The 26020-nt window shown below is 40.8% G+C and overlaps 1 protein-coding gene across 1 annotated transcript; it reads left to right on the forward strand.

Annotated features, from left to right (window-relative positions):
• Positions 1 to 976: 976 nt before the first annotated feature.
• gja1b (gap junction protein alpha 1b) lies at positions 977 to 8278 on the forward strand. Its single transcript, XM_030047106.1, has 2 exons — positions 977 to 1073; positions 5108 to 8278. The coding sequence occupies exon 2, from the start codon at positions 5124 to 5126 to the stop codon at positions 6291 to 6293; it is 1170 nt and encodes a 389-aa protein (XP_029902966.1). The 5' UTR covers positions 977 to 1073; positions 5108 to 5123; the 3' UTR covers positions 6294 to 8278.
• The last annotated feature ends 17742 nt before the right edge of the window (positions 8279 to 26020 follow it).

Consider the following 26020-nt stretch of genomic DNA (forward strand, 5'->3'; position numbering starts at 1 on the left):
CAGACACTACGAGGCATCATAAGAGCACATCAGGGCAAAATGAGACACTTTAGGCCATCATTAGAAAACCGTGCGACATCTTGCAGTAACACACTAAAAGTCATTACATAAACATTTAAAGCCACCCTATGGCATGACACTCAAGGCGTGATAATTGTGTTGTAATTGCAGTGTGGATAATAATTATTATAATTAGAGCATGCTATAATATGATGGGGTGTTGGACACTTTATGCGTCACCTGCGCCGGTATAATGACATGATACTAAACTGAATAACGTTTTCTGATATTTGCTTTTGGATCATCCTATATCATCCTAAAACAAACAAACAAACAAACAAACAAACAAACAAACAAACAAACAAAAAACAAACAAATAAAAACATCTTTTCTTTTTGTCGGTGGGATTATAATTAATCATAATGTTCGGTTCAGGTAAAGTCTAAATAAATATGCATATCTATATCTATATCTATCTATCTATATATATCGATATACACATATATCTATCAACATGTATAGATGTATAAATGTATGCATGCATGTATGCATGTATAAATATAGCGCGCGTGTGTTATTCAGCCTAAGTTGGTTGAATAGACTAAAATAACGGGTTAAAGCGAGTGTAGGCCTAACATGGCCATTACAGAAATGCCTGGCCTATCATTAAAACCTTGGATATCTCTGTGTGTGTTCTTCTGAACAGCCCAGAGAACATATCTGAGTTTTCACATTTAGATGTATTTTTTTTTTTCCTCCAACCGCGATCTGGTCCACTCCACGTGAAACAGCGATCGCCACACGATAATAATCTGTTCTTCACACCGCCGTTGTTTATCTTGCAAACTTGAGCCTCTCCATCCATCCAGCAGACAGGAGCCCCGGTCTTGACGTAGGGATCAGGTGACTCCCAACTTCTCTGACGGGACTCTTATAAGGGAAGTTTTGACAAGTTGGAATCAGTTTCCCTCCTGGTCCCAAACTTGGATTTCAACCCAGCCAGAGACTGCGATTTCAAGGAGTCAGGGAGAAAGTCCCTCTGGACTCTCTTCTAACTTTTTGTAACTTTCCAGGTAAGTTATGAGCAAAATTCATCTTTATTTTCTGAAAGAGTTTGGATGAGGAAACTTTCCTCCTGTTGTCACTCCTATTAGAAATAGTTGGAGAATTTCTGGTGCGCTCCAAAAGGAACGCAATGTAACCGAAGAGATAAATAACACTGGTTACTGCATATGAACTGTATTTTCCTCATAATTTACTATTTCCTTACCTTTTCGAGGTTTATAATTTCCCAGAATATCCATCTACTCAAGGAAAACTCACAGACCGTTACTCTGCTCTCTTTTTTTCCTCCTTCTTGTAACTGAATGACTCCCTTTAACTTTTTCCAGCTAAACTTGTGGTCTAGACAAACAACACGAGACTTAAATCTGCAGGGAAGCAACCTAATAAACGGCAGTGGACGAGAGACAAACGCGCCTTTTTAGTTGTGGGATTAATTTTCGCTTCATTGATCAGACCAGGCAAAAACTGAGCGCCTCTAAATCACATGTAGCCCACATTACGCCTTTTTCCACCCAAGCCATTCCTTCTAAATATAGACTGCTGGAGTTGTTTGATTTTGTGTTACAACATGAGGCGCTCCTTCCTGTCCACACGACTTTTAAATCCTCCTGCAGTGAAGGAAATGTGGGCTTTTTCATAGACTATTCATCAGCAAACCTGTTTCCTCCTGAGCCAAACAGTAAAGAAACAAACATAGAAACATGCCCGTATTCATTACCCTGTAACTTCATGGCGCCAGAAATAAAAAATAAAAAAAAAAAAAAAAGGAGAGAGAGGAGATATGCTCTTAAAATCAAGCCAGTTTACCTGCAAGGATGTACCTCTGTAGTTTTGGGGTGTTTTATTTATGTGTTTGTTTCTTTTTTATTGAACTCACATGGCTTTCCACTGATGATCAGTAGAGGTTTTTAGTAAAATTTCAGCGCTCCTCTCTGTGAAAGTGGCTCAAAATTTGCTGTGGGGGTCATTGTGTCTGAAGGCCCAGCTATTGTTCCTGCTCTGTCTTAGTTATTTTCCACCGGACAAACTCACTCATGTAGAAACTGGCGGGACTCTCTGGGTCTGATTTAAAGCCTTTATACCCCCAGCTGAAGGTTACCCCAGTGAGTAAATTTGAATCAATATCTCCATTTCCTACTCCTCTCAAAGATGAAAATTCACACACTGGGGCTGATTTCTGTGACAATAACCCCTGCGCATGGTCTCCAGGCATAACATACAGGTTTATTATGAGAGAAGTGAGGCTGCTTACCATGTGCCTTAGACTGAAGCTCCCCACTTATCCACAGAAACTTCCTTATCAAACAATATTTTACATTCACACAAGGTTTGCTTTCTCTCTGACACATTTCCAAAAGATCCACTGTAATATTTTGATAACTCTAAGAGACATTAAATCACAGACTCCAACTTTTCCCATATGGTAAAAGTTTAGCTGTGACTTAGTTTTGAATTGTAGAAGATAACAGTGGTGAGAATGAAACCGTGGATGACAGTTCCTTCTAATAACTTCCAATAGGGGCAATTTCCAGTGATTGAGGTTGTCATGAAATCAAACAGTTCCTCATTTTGATGGATACCCTCTGCCAAATCCCCCAGGGTCCACCTGGAACATCCTCAAGGTCCCCTGGGGCCCCTGGTTGGTCCCCAGACTCCACTTTGAGAACTACTGTTCTAATGCACTGAATGTAACTAGCCAGTGATATCATTGTATATTTAATTTGTATCAAATCGTTGTATTTTTGTGTTATGTCGGCAGTGGTTGTTGTACTTTACACACTTGCATGACTTGTTGCATCCATGTGTCTAATTAGAGAAGGTTATAATTTGTTTTCACCAAAAGGGGCGCTAGTTTTCTCTGAGGAAGAGCACAGTGCTCATTCATCCCGTGGTCCACAACCTCGACTCACATTAGACCGTGCAGATTTTTTCTGAGGGACACATATGGGGAAAGAAATTCATGCCATTGTTGATCAGTATTGGACCATCCTCTCTGTATGTAGAGAGATAATAGTGATGACAGTGAAAAATCAAATTAAAATAGTCGGTCTTACACATTCTCTAATTGGGATGACTTTAATTACGGTGATTCAGAATGCATTTTTTTTTCTGGGGGATTCGCTGGAAACCCCTCAGGGACCCGTTTGTGTTCCCACAAGCTGTTTTGAGAATCACTGCTGCAGAATGAAGTACAGAAACAAATCAGTATAGTTCATTGAATGAAGGTGATTTTACCATGAGTCAATACTTTCAGGCAACCCGAGGTAGAATCAGCTGAGCGGAGTGCGAAACAGGGATGTCCAGACTCTCTGAATCATGAGTCTAATTTCATATTTTGTCACTTTGGTGAAGACTAAACTTTCGTGGTTTTTTTTTTAACCCAAACTTAGCTCCATTGAGTTTCCCACCACCACCGTGTTTATCAGTGTAGACACGCAGACAAACAGCACAGTAGCTTTTCCTCCAGAAACTCCTTTCTGCACCGCTTGGCTTAGCACGGTATTCATTAAATCTAGCATTCAAAGTAGACTGTTGCTTTGCTGCCCAGTAAAAGCCACAGAGCCCTGGTCTGCAGATGGACCAGCCTTGTGTGCTCTCCATACCTTATCTACTTAGTTCACAGTGGTTTGGTATGCTTGGTTTACTATGTGCATGAGCTTCCGTCATTCTTCTTCACTTTATATGGCTCAGAGAAGGAAAAAAACTAGAGAACAAGAGGGTCTGAGCCTCACCACTAAATATATATAACATGCAAATGAGCAGAACATTGTGAAAGCAGGAGAAATATAGTTGGTAAGACATTTCAGTTAATAGATAGTAAAAATATTGAGGACTGAGAGTATGGGTTGAATAATCTACTGCAACTTGTGACTTGTGTTTATGTTGATACACACTGGAATACAATGTTCTTTACACTGGTCGTACAAATGTACAATCCCATAGTTAGCATGTACTCTCCCTTGACCCAGCAGATGTCATGGCAGCATCTGTTGCCTCCAGTGAGATATTTTGGGAAACCTTCAGTGTTGTCTTTTGTTTGTCTCTGAACAAATGTGACTCTTAAAATGTTTAGTCTGCATCTTAGCTTTGAATCAAAAGTATGGTCTACTTAAATGACTGAAGTGTGGAGTTTTTCAAAGAGGGTTAACCATGTTAGCAACCATACTTAAAAATGAGAGGTCTGTTTTGCACTAAGAGAGCAATTTACTTTGTTTGTTTGTCACTGCAAGAGGCCCAAACTATCCGTTTGAGCACATACACACACAAATATAGCATTATGAAATCTTTTCTTTTGCCGCCGCATCCTTTATTTCAGCATTCTTTGCTGTTAATTGGAGTTGTTCACAAACAACAGGCTGAGAGGAAACCAGTCTTTCATCAGCGAGACTTTGTAGTCACGCTGATGAAACAGATTCAAAATCTTTGTGCACATCCGTGTTTCTTAAATGTCTTATACTATTTTTATCCAACACATTTGTGTAAGTATTACAGCAGCAATTTCAAAAACATTCAAAGTCTGACAAAGGTGTTCTTAATTAGATTTCAAGCCAGATTTCCAATTTTTTAAAATCGAAAACATAAGAAACTCTTCCTAGACTCGCATTCTTACATAGATTGCCCAAAATCAGTTTTTCTTTCCCTACTCACAGTAATTGGATTAGTCTGGGTTTTGCGTCATGAAATCTCCAGTTGTAATGCTGTCTCCTCCAATAATGAGTGTGTTTTATCACATTATGTAGCCAAAAATACCACCTAACAGGAAAACCAAGGATGTTTATCTTTCCAGCAAAATTTAAAACTACTGCTTGGGGTAGATTTAGTAGCATATGTTACACAGTAGCTGTATAAGCCCAGGCCTTGGGGTATAGTTCACGCAATATGTGTTGTCTCATAGGCCCACAGGGCCATGTGATTGTGACAATGACTCCATGATTGCTTCCTGTTAATCTTTTCCCATATATTTTTCTTAACTAGATATGATACGCCATACAGTTGTTTTTTTTTTCAGTCCCAAAAACTTTATTTGTCCTGTTTTCTTCAGCTAACGCTTCCTGAGGATGGGTGACTGGAGTGCTCTGGGTCGTCTGCTGGACAAGGTCCAGGCCTATTCCACTGCTGGAGGAAAGGTCTGGCTGTCGGTCCTGTTCATCTTCAGGATCCTGGTCCTGGGTACCGCTGTGGAATCAGCCTGGGGAGATGAACAGTCTGCCTTCAAATGTAACACCCAGCAGCCAGGTTGTGAGAACGTCTGCTATGATAAGTCCTTCCCCATTTCCCATGTTCGCTTCTGGGTGCTCCAGATCATCTTTGTCTCCACTCCCACCCTTCTCTACCTGGCTCATGTCTTTTACCTAATGAGGAAGGAGCAGAAGCTGAACAGGAGGGAAGAAGAGCTCAAAGCTGTGCAGAATGATGGAGGTGACGTGGACATCCCGCTGAAGCAAATTGAGATGAAGAAGTTAAAGCACGGCCTTGAGGAGCACGGCAAGGTGAAGATGAAGGGTGCCCTGCTGAGAACCTACATTGTCAGCATCTTTTTCAAGTCCATCTTCGAGGTCGGCTTCCTGGTTATCCAGTGGTACATGTATGGTTTCAGCCTGAGCGCCGTCTACACCTGTGAGAGGTCACCCTGCCCACACAGAGTGGACTGTTTCCTGTCTCGTCCCACGGAGAAAACTGTCTTCATCATTTTCATGCTGGTGGTTTCACTGGTCTCCCTGCTCCTCAATGTGATTGAGCTCTTCTACGTCTTATTTAAGAGGATCAAGGACCGAGTGAAGGGCAAACAGCAGACCACACTCTACCCCAGTGGAGGCACCCTGAGCCCCACTCCTAAAGATCTGTCCACCACCAAGTATGCCTACTATAACGGCTGCTCCTCCCCAACTGCCCCTCTTTCACCGATGTCACCACCTGGCTACAAGTTAGCCACAGGGGAGCGAGGCACCGGCTCGTGCCGTAACTACAACAAGCAGGCAAACGAGCAGAACTGGGCCAACTACTCCACAGAGCAGAACCGGCTCGGCCAGAACGGTGGAGGCAGCACAATTTCAAACTCCCACGCACAAGCCTTTGACTTCCCTGATGATACCCACGAGCATAAGAAACTGTCCTCATCATCAGCGGGACACGAGCTGCAGCCGCTGGCGCTGATGGACGCTAGGCCGTGCAGCCGGGCCAGCAGCCGCATGAGCAGCCGAGCCCGGCCCGACGACCTGGACGTCTAGCTCTGTTTCCCCCTTTTCCCGCCTCGACCTAGCTCCTGCTGACCTGGCTGAGCGGAGGTGTTGCCGCAGCCAGAGGATCAGGAGGTACTTGGGGAAAGTTCTCATAAAGGAGGTGGGACCAACCTCAATCACTGTCTTCAACCTTAGAGACTTTTAGTCAATAAAAAGAGACATTAAAATTAACACTGTTGAAGGTACTACAAAATGTTTTTTTTTGTTTTGTTTTGTTTGTTTGTTTGTTTTCGATGACTTTTACTGAAACATTTTGGTGGAGCTAACCCAGCTTTAATAGAGCAGAACAACAGCTACAGGAATGGCGCAAATATCTTTCTAACAGTAACAGTCCCTAAAGCAGATTACTGAAGAGCAGAGGGCCACATCTGGTGAAAAGGATTGTGATTTGGCTTTTGATTTTCCAAGGTTGCCTTATGATAACACATGCATCATCACAACATTCGATGTATTGCACTTCACACGTTTCTGTTCATTTCTTCTCAGTTTGATAGACTTGCTGGCCACACTTTTCATTATGAGAGTTGCTGTTGTTAGGTGTGAATCAGCATTATTTATACAGCTTTTTGTTTTTTCTATTTTCCACTTACATTTATCTATATAACCCCAGTTCCTATGTATAACCACGTCACTTTCTAAGTAGTCACAACAGAGGCATTTTTTTGTTCTACCATCTTTTTACCATCCTCTGCATATAAACTTCTAGTGAAACAGGGTTTTGAGGAGAATGCTGAACAGAAGTTTCAATGACTATTTATTTATTGCCTAGCATCTGCAGGTCACCCACCACTATGAGGAAAATTTGACTACTATCCAATATCTCCTATTCACAGAAAAGATGTTAAGGCACTCCCCAAAACTGCATATTTATTGACAGTAAAGTAAAACAGTCTTCTTCTCCTTTTTTTTTATTTTGTAAGGAAGTTTTTTTTTTTTTTTTTTTTTTTTCCAGTTACAGTGGACTGTTGTTTCCTGATAAACTTTGAATTTATGTGGTGTCAGTTTATGTTTTCAGTTTGTGGTTTTATTTTGTCTTTTCTGGGGTAGGACTGGGGGAGGGGGTGAGGTTTCAGACTGCTGTAGGACCAATAACACAGCGACTTTTATCTGCTTTTGTCTGGGTCCCATAAAGAAAGGCTTTATTTTGTTCATTTGAAAAAAAAAAAAGTATGTTCTCTTTTTTCTTTTTTTGTGGGTGGTAGAGGAAGGCAGTAGAATGATTATTATTTGTGTTTTACCTATTTGAGTAAATGATTTTTTTTTTTTTTTGGTTTCTGTTTGTATTGTTTTGTTTTTCAAAGTCAGTGTAATCATTGCTGCTTGAGAAATAGATATTTAGTACTGTAAATCAAGCTAACTGTGTCACAATAAAAATGTGAGTTTTTAGAAGACTGCTTATAGATCTGGACTAATATTTAGTCAATTATATTAAAAAAAAAAAAAAAAAAAAGGTATATGCCAATGTAGCTCCACAACTACCAAATTCTAGAATGAATCTCAATTTGGGCTTTTTATGTTTATTTGTGTTTTTCTTTTTCTTTTTTTTTTTTATTCTTTTCAATTTTGCATCAAAGTATGTCGGTACTTACATTTTTTCATGGATGTTTTTCAGCTACAATGGCGTTTGCACTGAGATCTTGACGATAGGGGTGTAATATGATGCAAAAAGAAAAAATAAGTGGCTAGTGTTTTCTGATATACGTGTTACTAATTTATTTTACAACCCAGAAATCACTACAGTGCATTCACTCAGACAGTGCTTTTGTTTGACCGCTGGTTTCACTGAAGGGGCTGTATGAAAGCTGTGTTCCACTCACAGGGCAGGAGGCGCGTTAGTTTGATGCAGTTGGTCAGAAGATGCCAATCCATGGGGATCCACTGTTGTACAGTGTGTAAGTGCATGATAGCAAAACAAAAACTTATTAATTGTATCTGTGAAATGCAATTTTAACCAATAAATTTTTTTTCTTTAATTATCTGACTGATTTGTTTCATTCCCGTTGGTCGTCCTCTTGTTTTCTCTAAGTGCAGGTACAAAGAATAAGCAATAAATGGAGCTGCATCTCCATGCATTTTGCCATCACATTTAGAAAAACTCTGATCTAGAAAAAGGTTAAACAGCTTGATTTCACGCCATTTTCAAACTGCACCTTATTCCCCGTATCATTTTACATCATATCAACCAGTTGCATCACTTTTGAGCACCTTACAGCTTTCCATCTTCCCTCTCCATCACAGGCCTTATGAACACACTTGAGTTAGACTGAAACATATTTTAGATTATTAGGGTCACAAGTGCAAACGGCCCTTCCTAGTTGTTTGAAATGCCCGCGACGTCTTACTTCACTGTATTTTGTATTGGCCAGTAATTCACCTCGCTCGCTCTCAAACCTGCAGACCTCATCTATATTTATTCCTTTTGCTTAAATCTTGCATATCAGTCAAGAGAAACTGCGCCCACGGTGTGTCAGTGTGATTTGCTGCTCGATCTAATGTCTGGCTCCTCAAGGTGGAAATGAAACCTGCACCTTTGGGAAAAAGTAATAAGTAAATACTACTCGCGACTCGACAGTAGATTGATGGTAATTCCACCCTTGACACAAAATTTGTTTCACGCAGAACAAAAATTTAAGGCTTAAGTGTGTGGATGTGTCTAGAACAATAGAGGATTTAAATTCCCCTGCAGACGATGGCCCTTTAAACTGTCTTTTCTATTGCCGTTAGCCAACATCAGGTTGAGGGACTATTGTAACATGTATGGAGGATTGCATCATGTGCTCAAAATAGTTAAACTTTGTCCAGCCCATACTGGCAAGACCTTATGAACACCACATAAACCATGACATGATTAAGATATAGGAGGGAGATAGGGCTCTGGAAGTATGCGGGCCTAAAGTGAAGTGTAGATCTGATGAAGGCTTCCGAGAGAAGCAGTGAAACTTCATAATATGAAAGGACACAGCTCTTTTTCGCTTATCCAAGTTTCCTATTTAACCTTTCCACAGCGCTAAATCAAACCACATGTCTGGAGAGAGCTGAGCTGCAGCCTGAGGACCACATGTGGCCAAGAGAGCTACAGAGGGAAGGAGTGAGAGAAAAAGAGAGAGAGGGAGAGAGATGGAGGGGGTGAGAGGGTGGGTGGGTGGAGTTTCTAACTTTCATCCATGGCTAATTAGTCTCAAGTTTTAATTTAACAGCTAGTTTTTATCAGGGAGCTGCACAGACCACCACTAACACCGCTGGATAAGACCTCCCTTTCTGTGAAGCAAGGAGCCTTAACGTCATGCAGCCTATTATGTGAGCAGCGCAGACGCCAGACGAGGGGTGAAAAATACCAGAACAGGAGTTAAATTTACCTAATCACAATCTACTTGTCTCAAATGAACATTTTCGCAGTTGGTTTCGTTCTTCACAGCCGGGGATGGATGCCAAACAGGGAGACACACTTCAACATGGATTTTCATCTGTTTCAGAGCTTTAGAGTGCTCTACAGCCCAGAGGGAAACCACAAGCTAAACTTGGTGTCAGAGGTCCTATGAGAAGTTGACTTGATTAGAAAATGATTTCTGTCAGTTGAGGCAGTTCACGCCACTCGGAGCAGGATGGGAGGGATGACAAATTACTGCAGGGAAGAAGTTAACAGGGCCCTTTAAAGTTTAAAAAATACTTGTGAACCTGAAATAAAAAATGCCCCCAGTGGTTAGGAAGTGCATAGCATCCTGTTCACACTTTTTTGTTGAGATGTCCAGTATCTGTGAACGTGACTGCTCTCCCAGTTGGGTCACCATCAGTGATGTACTGCAAATTTCTACTCAAGTAGAGCTACTTTTACTCTGCTGAAGTTTTGCTTTAGTAAGAAGGCAAGCTCTGCTGTAAAAATCTGCTGAGGCAAAAGTAAAAAGTAGCTAATTTCAAATGTACTCAGAGTAAAAGTTACTTTTTCAACAAAGGTGCACACTGGTGTGATCTTTTCCATGCACTAACAAAAGGATGAGTGTGCATGCATCAAATTAGATTCTTTTAAAGGTGCATTGAGCAAAATTGCAGAGGGTTGATTGAAATGAGGACCCTTTAGATTCAACTGACGAATGTGAATAAGCATGTAACATGATGGTTAAGTCTACATGGTTCTCATCGCCAGGCCAACTCGCTAATATTGTTCAAATTTTGTCCACCCTGATTCCACATTTTTACCAGTTCAGTCTAAACAGTCCCGCTTCCATCAACCAATATTTTTTCATTGTTCACCCTTTATTGGAAATTTGGAAATGACAGGAAAGCAGAGCCAACAAGGCAGAAGCAGATTCCTCTTCTCATCATTGCTGACTGAGCTTTTATTGTGAAAGGTTCCACAATATGTCACTGATCATTTGTTCTCTGTAATGGTCATAATCTGATTTAAAATGCAGTGAAGTACAATACTGAAGCAAACATGTATTTAGGTAAAAGTAAAATTACTGACTATGAAAATACTCAAAAAAGTACAAATACGCCAAAAAAAAAAAAAAAAAAAAGAAGAAGAAGAAGCTATAATTAGTAATTATAGTAATTATTAGTAATTACAGCTTTTAGTTCCTTCCTCCTCTGGCCACCATGACCATGACTGGCAAAAAATTGACTTCTTTTTAAATCTGAAAACAACCTGAACCAGTAGAAGATGTATCATATTGTTACTCTGTTTACATAAGGGTACATTTTGATTTAAAGAAAAGAAATCTATTATACACGAGGGTTTATTTGCTGGTATGCAAAGCAAACATATAACTTCATAATTCAATGAAATTACCATTGAGATTGTTAAAAAAAAATCAGATCATAAAACACCATCTGATTAAAAAAAAGTTGATTTTGTACAGTTACAGCTATTTTGCTGTTATTGAAGGTGAACTAGATGATAATAACTGAGTGCAGAGAAGAGTGGGAAGGTGAAGGAGGACAGGGAGAGGTGAAGCTTGGCTTAGTGCAGACTTGAGAAATGACCGGGCTGTGTGTGTGTGAGGGGTGGCGAGGGTTGAGGAAGAGGAACAATGTAGTTCCTGATGTGCACTGGACCCAGTCTGCTGCTGGCCTCAGGAGGTCTGGACTGCCACAGCAATGCCATCCTGATGATTTCCTCAAGGCTGGTTAGACGTCCCATGTCTGGCTTTTCTCCACTGAAAAGGCCTTTTGTGGCTCATAGGAGGTGATTTACAGCTTCTGTGTGTACAGTATTTACCTCGGTGTGTAACTGCCAAATTAGTTTTGATAGTGTAGTATACTGGCTGTAGAAAAATGAGACCATGATGGTGTAAACTGGTTAATTGTCTGTGTTGAATGTTATGGGGTTTATTTTATTTATCTCGGGGTTGCAGCACAAAGATAGAGCCTCAACCAAACCAGCCACAACACAAACAAATGTAAATACAAATACTGTCCGGTCCCACAGTGCCAAACTAAATGTGCAGCCGCTACTGTTGCTGTAGTTGAAATTACACCAGCGCAAGAATAATCAGGATTACCATATCATGACAACAACCACACCAACAGGAATAGATATGTAATTATATTGCTACACTTTCTTAGGTTAATAGTCTTTCTATACTGAATATCAGCAAGGCATCACATTACAAGGACAAATGTTGTGTAATTTGAGCAGTTCAGTAATTTTGAAAATGTCAAAGTTGTATAATGTGCACTTGACATAAGACAACTGTGACACAATCCCTCCACATGACCACAACCCCCATCCTCACCCACTCCAACAAACATACAAAACAGACAAAAAAGTAGTTCATTTAAATCAATTCATTGCCACATATCAATTAAGATATCAGTTAACAATTCAAACACTAGTGACAGCAGTGGTTAGTTGCACTGACGGTAGAGTTTGAAAAACTTTGAAAACACTCAGAAATTTTATTTTTCAGAACATTCAAACATTTACTATTGAAAATGGAAAGTAACATATTCAATTAATACCCAGTCTTATGCATTTGTTTGGATATGTAATACAGCTCACAGAGCAGCTCAAAATGAACATAAAGAAAAAACATGAATTCTGAAGTGAAATGGAGCTGGTTTAAATATAAATCAATTTTGAACCCACTTGTCCTTCACAATCTAATCTGCAAAATCATTTGCAACCTGCTGGCACAGCCTGTGCAGCTGCTCAGAAACCACACCACGTACAGTGACCACTGACAGCTCTGCCCAATGCCTAACATCATCCAAGGTAAGACAGATCTCCATGGATCCCGGCTCCACATGGGAAACCACATGTCCAGCTTCATCCTGAATGCAGAAACTTACTCATGTGACAAAAATACATTGAAGTCCTTATTCTGCAAAGATGTATCACGTTCGCTAGTTGGCTAGTTTAGCCGCTCAGTTCATATCTTCCATGTGTTGGAGCAGTGGGGACTCTGAGAGGAAAAGGAGGAGTTCCTCTCATAAATCACAGAGCTGGGATAGGAGCTTGCCCCAGGACAGTCAGCTGACCTCAGTGTGAAAAAGCAGCTGCTCTGTGGTGCTCGTATATTGACCCTCACAGAATTATGATCAGACAGGCATTACGAGCACACGCCTTCATCAAGTTCACAAACTTGACAGCCTCATTTAAGATAACATGCTGCTTGTTTGGCATCCTCGTGGCAGCTAAGGCCTGCCATTGTCTAACACATTGCGTCCACACAGCAGCTGGAGCCACTTCTTGCACCCTGCGGATGAAACCACTCCAGTGAGCTGTCACTTGCAAGTGCACCAGGCACCAGCCACAGTAGAAACAGGTTATGCAACGCATGAATTTACAGCAATAAATTCTAATTATAAATTCTAATGATATCCATAAATGACAGCTTTTACATAGCACAGGAATTCATGTGCTTCCCTGCGGACAAGATTTCTTGCTTTTAAAATCTGATGTTATGCTGATAAGCAGTAGAGATCAACTGACTCACATATTCATTCCAGTAGAAGGTGCTGGCCTGGCAGTTTGCAGGGATCTGATGGGTGGAGTTGGACCCGCTAGACAGATGAAGTCAGAAGGCTATGGTGATTTAATAAGGTTTCTAGGGAGATTGTCCTATTGGATCTGGTTGAATTATTGATGACACAGAGAAATGTTTGCACTTTTGGCTGAGGGCTCCACGGCTGCCTCAGCAGGTTGATTGGTCTGGTGCTTCTTCACTGGGACTTAGCAAAGAAGCACCCGGGACTCCTCTTTGTCATGTTGGGAAAGGGATCGGGGTTCTGTGGTGGTGCAGCCCTCATGTCTGAAGAAAATCTAAAAGTTTTTGGTGACTTCCACCAGCTGGGGATGAGCTATTGTGATCATAAAGCATTTAACAAATACAATGCAAAAGCTGGCGGGACAGATGATTTGTGAGAGCTGCGTTCTGAAGGGATCATTGTGCTTGGCGGGTTAATGGCAGGATTGCAAAAGATATTTTGGTCTGGTTCTTTTCCCGAGGACTCTCTGTATCCAAGCAGGAGACTGGAAGAGACGGGGCAGACAACAGTGTCATGAGGCAAACAGTAGGAAGAAGCATAGATTTAATTATGGCAAGCAGCAGGCAAAGAGCATGGCTGGTGCAGAGAGGGAGAGCAGGGATCGATGCAAGGCGTAGGCAGCTGAAATGGACTGTTCTGTGTCCTTATATGCTCCATTGCCGATGGTCCATGTGGTGCTCTAATCCTGACAAAGCCAGAATAGTTTGGTTTTTAAAATTAGAGAGGAGAATATTTGCCAGCAAGCGAACAGCTTTACATTCTTTGGATTTTCATAACACAGGAAACCCATCTCTTCACTGTGAAACTATTCCAAAACAGCAGGGAAAAAAAAGAAGCGCCACCTGATTTTTCCTCATCAAAGGCTCATACTCCGCCTGCAGCATTTCAAACAGTCTTATGCTGTTGCAGGGACAACAGGACCCCTCGAATTCACAGTTTCTTCCAGGTTGTTTGTTTGTGTGATTGGTGTTCAGACCTCGCTCAGAGGCTTGTCATAATTTCTGTTGAGGGAAGGACATATAGGTAAAGGTTACCGTTCTCTTATCTGTCGTCTTCTTCACCATGGACTACCAAAGGAAAACAAAAATGGGAAAAAAAGATTGGTAACTGAAAGAAGTGTGAAATAAGGCCCACTTGATTTTCCAGGGACATGTTCTGTCACGGGGCTGGAGTCTTGCTGTTACAGTGGCTGGGATTATTTTTAGAGTTGAAATGAGCGTTGAGAGCAGCAGCACATTTTTTTTTTTTTTTTTTTTTACAACTCTTGTAGTTGGTTTGCTGTTCTCAGACGTCCACAGACCTAAGTGTGTGACTTACATACAACCACACACACCACAGGCATAGGGTGGTACTATGGCGTACTTGGCAAAATGTCTAGGTAGGAAGTGTGTGCGTCTGCTGAGCTCCGAAAATGGCTCTTTAACCAACTTTTTTATTGTGACGTCATGCTCAAACCAGAACCAGCTGGCAGCATCGAGGAGGGCCACATGTGATGCCTTTGATGTCACACAATAAGCTGGTAAAAGGCAGTTATCCATCTGAGTCATATCAGCTGAGGAGGAACACAGATGCTCATGAAGCATCGTCTGAAAGGTAATTATTTCCAAATATTTATCCTGACAGCTTTCCCTGTCAGGAGGAAAACTTTATTATGATTGCTCTCTTTATAATTTAATCACATTCTTTCAAAAAAAAAAAAAAAAAAAAAAAATCTTGGCACTCTTTACTTAGATCTGACTAATCTGTGATGTTCAGTGCATTCAAAGAGTTATTTCTGATGAAATCTTGTAGTTCATCTTGCACTCACTTTCCCTGCCTCATCTACTTCTCCCTCAGTTGCAGTTACCTCCATTTCCCAGAATGCTGTTTGACAACCGCCAGAAAACAGGCGTGAACATGTTGCATTCAGTCCAAAGTGGGTGTACAGGCATACAAGTACAGGTAGTGTGCTAACCAGCTGAACATTTGGGTATATGCATGATCACAGCCATGCTGATTACTCAATTGACAATAATCTGTATTCATAAAATGCAGTGGCAGTTTCTAATGTAAATTTACCCAAATGAAATCTACTGTTTATAAACATAACTGGGGAATAACATGGATATATTATGACAATAATAAGGGAATAAACAAAGTTTTTCAATCAAGCCAATCTGTTGTTTTGGTTTACAACAGTGCAGCTTGTCCAATGACAGTGATCTTGCCCAAGTTGCTACGATTAAAAAAGACAGAAAGAAATCACAGAAGAAGCTGTGCACAGTTTACTGACATGAAATTAGAAGACATTAAAAGAAAATAAATGAAAGGAGGAGATTCTATCTTTTGGAAAATTGTTCCGTTTGTCTAGCTGAATGGTGGTGTGGCGTCTCCTGGGTCCTAATGAGCCTGGCTCTGTGGATCCAAAACCAGGCTTTTTTCAGATCCAGGCAGCCCAACTCCACATCTGATCTGTTTCACGGCTCTCTGGACCCATGCAAACATTTGTGTGTGTGTGTGTGTGTGTGTCTACATGTGTCTGTGTTCTCTTTATCTCTCTCTCTTCCTTGTCTCTCTCTGTTTGCTGCTGGGTTGAGCTGAGTCTGGACGTGGGACACTGCAGCTGATCCTGATCATCTCATTAGTGCTCACAGACCTTCAGTCCTGCTCTGAGCAGTAACTTCAAAGAGGATATGGGGGCGAGCAAGGGGAGAAACTCAGGTCCAGCACTTTTCGATCACCTCAAGTTATAGCTGCTGCCCCTACTAGACCTCATGTATGAAACTGGCTCTTTATACTGTGGGCATAACTCTGTTACTTCATATACATTCAGTATATGCATATAACAGTGTTATACATATGTCATGTATTATTATTACGACAAGAAGATCCATCCCTTTTCATTCACAGATGACAGTTTTGCACCAAAACACTGACTAACTTGGCTGTTCACACCATAGACCTACATCATCAAGGATATTTTAAAAAAAGATGTAGCCTATAAAATGGCAATCTGCATTAAACACACAGTTATGTTGCTGAGATCAGACATATTTCAAAAGTGTTGCTCAAACAAATAAACCTTGTGTACCTATATGTTCCTATGTGTACAGTATAGAGGGAAAAAATGTTCAACCCAATTAAATTGGAGCCACAAGAGTGCATTTTTTTTTTTTTTTCCAGAAATGCGAACGGAAATAACTTGAGAAAAACCTTTCTCTGTGCATCAACATCCTTTTATAATTGTTTTCAATGGCTTTTGAATGACTACAGCCAGTGTGGACCCCCTCCCTACAAGACCTGCTTGAGGACCCTTGGGAAAACACTGGTGAAATATTCATTTGCCACACAAAGTGCTTGCTGCAGCCCACAATCAAACGCCATCCCTCATCACTCATCTCGTAATATGCAGGAGAAGCTTCCACAATCACTCAGTTGTTTCAAAACTTGGGATCCTCATAAAGTCGTGACTAAAATTGAAATCACGCCTCTGCTGGTATTCATAGTTAATAAAGTTAAACTAAATAAAATTATTCGTGGTCCTTCCTCGTTTGTTGTGCTATTACTAGCAGAAACCAACCCATGCTGCCGTTGTCACGTGCCAGCCAAGGTACTTAACAAGATTAACAAGGGAGGGAGGTGCTCTGAAGCCTGCAGTGATGTGGAAGCTAAATTGCTCACATAAAGAGAATAGAATAGAAGAGTCACATATGTAGCTGTGGTAGTGTTTAAAATCTTATTCTCTAATCCAGTTCTTTATGAATGGTTACGATACAGTACGGTATCACATAGTGCACCCTTACATGCACATGTGCTTTCATGGCAAACACACACACACACACACACACACACACACAGACCACTGATTGCTAAAACCTATTCCTCACAGAAATTAAGGAAATAACACACTGCAAATAACTCTCTGTAAGGAACAGTTAATAAGTTAATATGGTGTGTGTGTGTGTGTGTGTGTGCGTGCGTGTGCCTATGGCTCTGAGAAGGACTCGATGTCCAGACGCTTCCAAGAAGAGTTTGAACCATTTAGCAGGAAGGCGTTTTATTTTGAAAAGATTGGAGCTGCAAAAGTGGCCATCACAGAACTGACAGGATCAAAAGCATGAAACGGTCCACAGCAGCCAAAATCAACAACTCAGTGGCTTGGAGACTGAGACACAGACACACGCACAGACACCCACCCACACACACACACACACACCCACACACACACCCACACAGACTTGTATTTGCTGTAAATTTCCAAACATGATGAATCTGTATGAGCTGTCTGTGTGGTGTAGCTCCACTGCACAGCTTTCCCCCGTGGGCAGAGTAATAGTTGCTCTAATTTTAGCTCTATTCAGCTTCAGTTTTCCACAGAATTGTCCAGATGCCATGAAAAATCCTTACGCGGAGCGCTCGTAGGATGGCGGAATAAAGGATGTTTTGCATACCTGATTCACCGTCTCATTGAATAACCTGTGCTGGACACTTTTGGCAAGCGCTGCACAAACACTTACTGCCTCACTTCATGAACAGTCAAAAATGTAGTTGAATTCAGCTCATAAATGTTTGGCAAAAACCGAGAAAAGGTTTGCCTTAGTAAATATTCATATTTTACAATTTGTATGTGTTTATAATTCTTACCCTTTTCCTTAAATAAAAAAAAAATCTCCTATCGCCTTTCAGTCTCAGTAAATTCTGATGCTAGTGATAGCACCGTTATAATGATGTACTATTTTTCCACATTTTTTAAATGATAAAATCCAGTCTTTTTCCGCACAATTTGATTCATACATTTCTATTTTGTAAGAACTGCCGCAACAAAACAGTTTCCACATGAGGTTCCATGTCACACAGGTTTCGCCCTCTAACTAAACCACTGATGAAATGAAAAGTGGAGAGGGTGGGCCTGCAGCTTCCTCCAACGGCTCCTCCTTGTCTGAGCGACTGACCTCTGCAGTGAATCTGCAGTGGCATCTAGGAAATGTGCCTCCGGCGTCATGACCACATCTGTGTCAGAGCACCCGTCTCATGGATTTCATCTGAGCGGGAACCTTGTGTCCTGTGTCACTGCATTCCCCTGCTGGATGATGCACGAGCTGCCCGGTCCTCCTTTGCCTCTGCCCGCTGGTTGTGGAGCAGGAAGTCGGTCTGCTGGTGTCACAGATAAGTGACATCAGCAAACTGGCTTCATGCTCATACCAGCTAAACCACCCCAGATGCACGATGATACAGCTCTGTCTTTCCTTGTACAAGGCCTCATCTGTGGTGGACAGCTGAGAGTCTGCAGCAGCACCCAACTTTAGTATGACACTATAATTCCCCCATCACCATTCAGCTCCCTGTGACCAAGACCCACCGGATCTGCCGTTATTCTGATGGTGAAAATGAAGCCCAGCACTAGCAGCAGCAGGCTCAAGCCTCTGGAGGGCTGGCTGAGGCCACTGAAATGAGTGCATCAGATGGGATAGATGCTCATCTGATTCTAATAAATGTAGACAGGTGGGCATCGCTATAAGCACCTCTCCATGAGTTTTTTTGTCTGCCATCCCAGCTGTATAGTGCATTTGATCTGACGTTGGGCCAAATAAATGCTTCCTGAAGTGTTTACTAGTGCACTGCAGGAGCAGAGTAGTAAACAGAACAGACAGACAATATGTCACTATGTAAGTACTCTATGTTAGTAGTCAGTAGGGCTGTAAACCACACGTTTCATCATGCTGTGATATCTTCTTTCTGGACAACAAAATATGATATTTGCCTATATATTGTCAGCCATGATATGATTTCAATTTGATTCAGTACTGAGGCCTACGATCGATGTAAAACAATATTATATGCCCATATCACACAAACAGTCACATTTCTACTAACTCACAAAAGGCAACTTAAATATGATTTGAACAAAAGAGCTCTTCCAGAAATTATAACTGAAAAACATTCAAGTCTTTTTAATAATAATAAAAATCAGAATGTAAGAATGCAAGTACTGAGAGCAGAGGCAAATTTTCATTTTTTGTTTTTTGTTTGATTGACCTTTAAGCTATTCTATGGGCAACAGTGACCCAGTCAGTTATTAACACTCAAACTCATATAGATCATTACTATAACTTCATCTAGCTGATCATTTCCTGATCACTGATACTGAGTTCCTACAATTTTTTTTTTTTTTTTATCTGTGACAAACTATCTGGCACACCCCAAGTGTCAACTTATCCATTTTGTGACTGCTTGGCTGTTGCACAAATTGTGGATTGCTGCTTCAAGATGATAGAAACAGTGAAAACATTCAGCATTCAAAGCAATATGAGGACAGCATCTGAGCGATGACTTCAAATGTGGGCACTTGCTGGACTGTCCCACCAACACAGGCAGTGTGTTTGTACCGGGAGTGGAAATGGTGAAACCTCTGGAAACTGTGACTCATGATCAATAGAGCAGTAGAATTGCTCTCAAAACAAACAAGCTTGTGTTTGCCATTGTGCTGTTGTTGACGATCAGCAACACTTGACCTTGAGCATGGCGCTTCAGCTAAAGCTGGATTTGCATTAACTTCCACAACAGCCAAAGCTTACTTCCTAATAAGTTATATCCCTCTCTCCCTCCTGCCCGTCATCCCTGCTCTCTCCTTCTCTTCCTCCCTTCCTCCATCATCCATCCCTCAGTCCCCCCACTCCTCTGTCTGTACAGCAGCCACTGTTGCGACTGATTCGCCCCTCTAACTCTTCTTCTATCCCGTCTCTCTTTTCCTCTCTTCCAATACAACTATCTTATTACCATCCAGATTCATTTCTACACCTTGAACTGATCCAGCCCAACCCTCTGCAGCCATCTTTCCATCTGTCACCCTCTCTCTTCATCCGTCGTCTTCTCTCCTAGTCTGTTTCTCTTCATGCAGCTCCAAACCGCCATCAGTTACCATCACAAGGTGCCATTCACAAGCCTTTGTGCAATCACATCAGGAATGTAAACCCAGCTAATAGCCCATTTAAAACCCTTGAGGACATGTATGTTTGTTTTCCTCTGCGTTCCCTTTGGACTGTGAACCCTGACCATGTTAGCTCGACATTCGGCATGCCACTGAGGTTACGTTTTGGCCGGTAGCGCTGGGAGCGGGACGGCCTAGGAAAAAAGACTTTGTTGCACACAAATCAATAGGACATATTGGCTTCCATTTCATGCTTTACAGTTCTCCAGTTAATTTTTTTTTTTTTTATGGAAAAATCCTTGTGTTGCTATTTCTGTCACAAAGCTGATCCATTCTCCATAAAATGTTGCACACAGCATATGTGGTTATCTTGTGCTTGCAAATGGCTATACAGTGGTCCCTTGTTAATCGCGGGAGTTACGTTCTAAAAATAACCAGCAATAGGCAAAATCCGCGAAGTAGTCAGTTTTATTTTTTACAATTATTATAGATGTTTTAAGGCTGTAAAACCCCTCACTACACACTTTATACACTTTTCTCAGACAGGCATTAACATTTTCTCACTTTTCTCTCTTGTTTAAACACTCTCAAAGTTCAAACCTTCGTAGAAAAATAAGTCCAGTAAAAAAAAAAAAAGCATGCAAAATTGCACTAAAAAAATCCGCGAAACTGCGAGGCCGTGAAAGGTGAACCGCGTTATAGCGAGGGACAACTGTATGTCAGACACCAGTGCGCCAGCAGCTGCATGACTTTCACCAAAATATTATATATTTGACATGTAGACCTTTTCCAAAATAATGAATCAAGGTTGATTTCTCACTTTAAAATGATTTGCCTCTTGGGATTTGGATCCTACAAACGGCCACAAGTGGATATTTTGTATTTAGCTAAATTCAGAAGGTGGTTTAGAATCAAACGTTAAAAATCACCTTAATCCTTAGCTCTGTTTCCTATATTTTTATTGTCATTGCTATTGATGAGATACACTATAGAGGTTTTTAGAATGGCCTATCAGTAATAATGAAGGGGTATAAAAACAGATGCTTTGCAACAACAACAGCAGTAGATGTTGTGTAGCCATAAGCATAGGCTAAGCCATAAATAACCATGATCCAAAAAAATCTCCACCCTGAAATTACTGTTTGCTGGCATAAACTGCATAAGGACAGGGAGACAATGAACAGTCAGTTATAAACTAAAAAAGATTTCTTTATGAATCAAAATATATTTCCTCATTGTCACTCTGAACTACTTTACACAACTGGCTGAACCCAACCACGCCCAACTGGCAGACCATTAACAGTCAAAAATAAGATTCAAGATCCTTCATTGCCATTTGTAGCATCTTCATTATGGACTACTTCAACCACTGTGTGCCATTTTCCGCCTAGCTGTCTTCTGCATAAACACTCTCAAATCCAAAGTCCACTTGTCAAATACCAGATCAGAAGATCAAAAACCAATTCAGCTCTTGAAATAAATCAATAAAAGTTTACCACATAATTCTTCGTTGTCACTTTAAACACCAAGAGAGACCAGCTATTTCAACTTCAAAGTGATAATTTATGGGACTCTGGTTTGGTGGCATTTTTGGTGATAATTAAGTGGCCATTGCTTTGCTGTTTTGAATGCAGCGTAAGCACTGGCCTGACATATTTTCATCTTAAAGGCACTAAATGAAAACTGCAGCGTCACAGATTTCCTCTACCCTCTTTCATTTATTCCATATAAACAACTGCTACCGCTTCCTTAAATATATAATTCATCACTTCCCAGGAAAAGGACCCTCTCATAGTTTTATTAGAATAGCAAATGCACATGTTTTGAAGTGGTGATGCATGTAGCTTGTGTCACAGCTGGAGTTGCAAATGAACAACTGTTTGCATGAAAATGTTGTGTTGTGAGAGCATATATATTTAAAACTGAGTTCTAACTTTAGGACAGATAACGTGGCAGAGCAGAGAGCAGAACAACACAGAGACTGCCCGAGAAAGGCAGGAGAAGAGAGAGACAGACCGGAAACTGCACAGGAAGGAGTGGGAACATTGTGTGTGTGTGTATGTATGTGTGCGTGTGTGTGTGTGTGTGTGTGTGTGTGTGTGTGTGTGTGTTAGTCTAACAACAGCGACCCCGACAGGTTCAGCAACATGAAAGAGATTGGAGGATGTTGACCCTGCTGGCTGGCTGGAAAACCTAAACAGTCAAATTTTCTCTTTTGTTGTGGAATAAAACATGACTCTTAAAATGTTCCCATGGTGAAAGAGAGGAAGAGTCCACCATGACCCCCCTCTCACCTCCCCTGGTCATGTGTGTGTGTGTGTGTATGCATGTGTGTGTGTATGTTTATGGCTAATCTCACCGGGCCTATCAATCATAATATATTTTGTGCACAGTTATGACTGTATGTTCAAGAACCTCTTGTGGTTGTGCTGAATCCAAACCTTTGAAAAACCCCTGCTCTCTCTCTTCATTCACTGTCTAGCTCACTCGACCACTGCTGCTGCCTCTCTCTCTTCCAATTTGGTATACGGTGGTCCTGCGCATTATTCACTGTCTACCTCGCTGTTATGGCCGAGTTCCCTCTGATTGAACGTAAAAAAAAATCCAGGTTGCGTGTTGGGCTTAATGTAAAAAAAATGTAAAAAAGAGTAAAATTGTCAGTGGACTATTCGCCCAATCTTAGCAGGTCTTTAGTGTGTGTGTGTGTGTGTGTGTGTGTGAGAGAGAGAGAGAGAGAGAGAGAGAGAGAGAGAGAGAGAGAGAGAGAGAGAGAGAGAGAGAGAGAGAGCGACATGAACAGTAATTTTGAATTTTAATTATGCCTCTTGAAACTGGTATAATGTGTAGGCCTATAATAAGTAAAACACATACAGAGGGAACAAGAAAATTCACTCCAGAGGGAGTAACTTGCTCGATACTGTTCTGCATTGTATTTGAATCATACAGCAAATTATTTTGTAATTTAAAAACCATTGAAACCATTGCAAAGTGACAATACACTCTTCCAAGTTTTGCTTATCACAAGACTGTAGACCAGAAAGGGGAAGATACACCTGGCGAAGATTTGTGCTTTACTGACTGCATTCTTCTAGTTTGAACAAATTTTGTTTGTCTGACTGCCTCAATGTTTTCCTCCTCTCTACAGTTGAAGTTTGACATCCTAAGTTGAACTAGGCCACTTCTCTGGTGTATAGTTAGTCCTGTCCTCCTCCCCCTGAAGCCTGAGATGCAATACAAGACCTCTGAAATGAGCTCCCAGGTGGAGACCCCACACAAAAAGACCATCTTCACCGACTCTCACACTTTGGTTGGGTGAAGGGCTCACATCAGATAGTTGGCTCCTGATAAAAAGTCACAAAATACAGAAAAACAGAGTCTAGCCTCAAGCCACAACAACACCCTTTTTTAATCCGATTTTATTACCTAATATAAAAAAACAATAGGCTAAAATCAAACAAACACTAGTTAAAAACAGTGCTACCACAGTCCAAATTTAAAAGCTCCCATAAAAGTCCACTTAATGTCTAGGTCAGCATTTTCATTAACAGCCTACTCACACAGTTTTTCTGCAGTTTGGTCACCAGGAAAGAAGATCCCGGCAGCGCTCGTTGCCTGTGGTCAGAAAAGGCGGCCGTCTGTCCGGCAGCGGCTCTCCGAGCTGAGAGATACCGGACTCTTTTAACTAGTGTTTGTTGGTTTTCATTGTTCTTACATTAGGGAATAAAACCTGACTTTGAACCCTGTATTCCCTCACTGAAGAAGGTACTACAAAGCTGTCCTTTATCCAATGCATTTTTCTCATTTCAGCAGTTAAAAAATATTCCCTTATTTCAGCAATCTAGACCTTTTCTCTTACCTATAAATAAAATAAGTCAGTCAGTCAGCATATGCAATAGCTAACACCACTGCGTCAACTGGGAAATTACCTAAAATGCATGGTGGACATTAACAACAATATTCAAAGGGGGGAAAAAATCCCCCCCAAAAAGCTAAAAATCCTAACTGTTAAATGTAAAATCAGGAAAATGTTGCTGAGACAACACTATATGGTTGAATGATAAAAAAAAAAAAAAATCAGAATGCATATGAATGTGTGCTACGTCATTATTAATCACATGCAATTGTTTTAATGAAATACAACAAACAAAATAGCCTAAAATAACTGGCTTGCTTCAACAGTTAAAAAGAGTTCACCCTGACCTAAAAATCGAAGTTCAATTAATTTGACTGATTTTACTTTCAGTCAACTTAAAAAATATTGTTGGTGAATGGTTACTTCATTTTTTTAAGCTGGATTGATGTTAAAATATTTTCAGCGAATGGCTAAATGGTGTTTCAACGAAACACCATTTAGCCATATGCTACATGCTTATTTATAAGAACTTTATTGTGTATTGGGTATTTATTATACAAGGTATTTATAATTATTAAATATTATAGTTCAAAGGCGTTATTGCAAGCCCATGCGGTCTTTGTTCAGGGAATTAAAAAAAGGATCAAATAATTTTCAGTAATTGATGTGATACACAAGAGACCTCTGCTTATTATTTCCAATAGTGATTCGATTATATATGACTTTTCTTACTGGGATGTGCAGGCATTTTTGTATTTCTATAGTACCATTTCATCACAACTTTCCCTATTATTTGATCTATTTTACCGTTTAACCTCAGAAGTAGGTTAGTTGACCTTGATACCTGGGGTTGAAGTTCCCTGTTCTGAGACTAAATTCATGCCTGTTTCTGTCTCCTCTTCTCTTACAAATGGTCTTGTGTTTGGACTTAATGTCATAATCCATCCTTATCCATCCACAATCCTTAATGCACTTTGAGCCATTTTCCAACAGACGACAGACACACAGAGACCTACATACACATATGCCTGCACGCACACACGCGCACACACACACACACACACACACACACACACAAATACCATAAATAACAAATACCATATGTTTCATTAAGTTTGTGTATGACAAGTGGCCGTCAGCTGGACAGCCTTAAGGTGGATGGATGACTTGGACTGACTGATCTGGACTCCTGATTGAGCTCTTCCAACGTACGTGGAAACTCACCTGGAGAAAATAAGGGGAAATGGAAAATATATTAAATCCAAGGAATTATTGCAGAGGAACACAAATGAAAGACTCAATCATAGGTCTCGCACTCAGAGCCAGATGTACATACAGGAAAGCTGCTGAGCGCTTTGCACCGCACCTTTCGGGCAATTTGCAGTCACAATTTAAGTGGAATTAACATCAGATTCATAAAATCAGCAGATTATTACACCGTACCTGGGGCCACCTTCTATTCACAATGTTGTGCATGGAGCAGAGCTTAAAATGTGCACACTTGAGTGGTGGAGCATTGGAGTTTGTACAATTCGCAGCCCTAACCCAGACCAGTAAAGAAAAGACAAGACAAATAGTGACACTGAAGTTGATTTATTGGCTAATGTAGTGACATTACAGTATTGTGACTAATGTGGTGACAGTGCAAAATGAAAAGGCATCAAAAGAGCAGGTAAAGAAAAAGTTCCCTTATAAGTTCGCCTATAAAATAAATTATTGCACTCTTTCTATTTGTCTATTTTGTTGTAGGATAGCATCAGTAGGATAACACAAAAAAGTACTGGACAGATTTGCACTAAAGTTGCTGGCAAAGACATGGGCTAATGATTTTTAATTTTTTTTTTTTAACCTTTTCACAGGGGTGTGGGGCTTAGCACAAACAGGGCTGTATTTTCCAAATGCATCCAAACAGGGCTACAGTTTGTAAAATGAATTATCGTAACATTATGAAACGCAGCAGGGGTGCTG

This window comes from Myripristis murdjan, chromosome 24 (genome assembly GCF_902150065.1).
Source record: "Myripristis murdjan chromosome 24, fMyrMur1.1, whole genome shotgun sequence".
NCBI classification, from domain to species: Eukaryota; Metazoa; Chordata; class Actinopteri; order Holocentriformes; family Holocentridae; genus Myripristis; species Myripristis murdjan.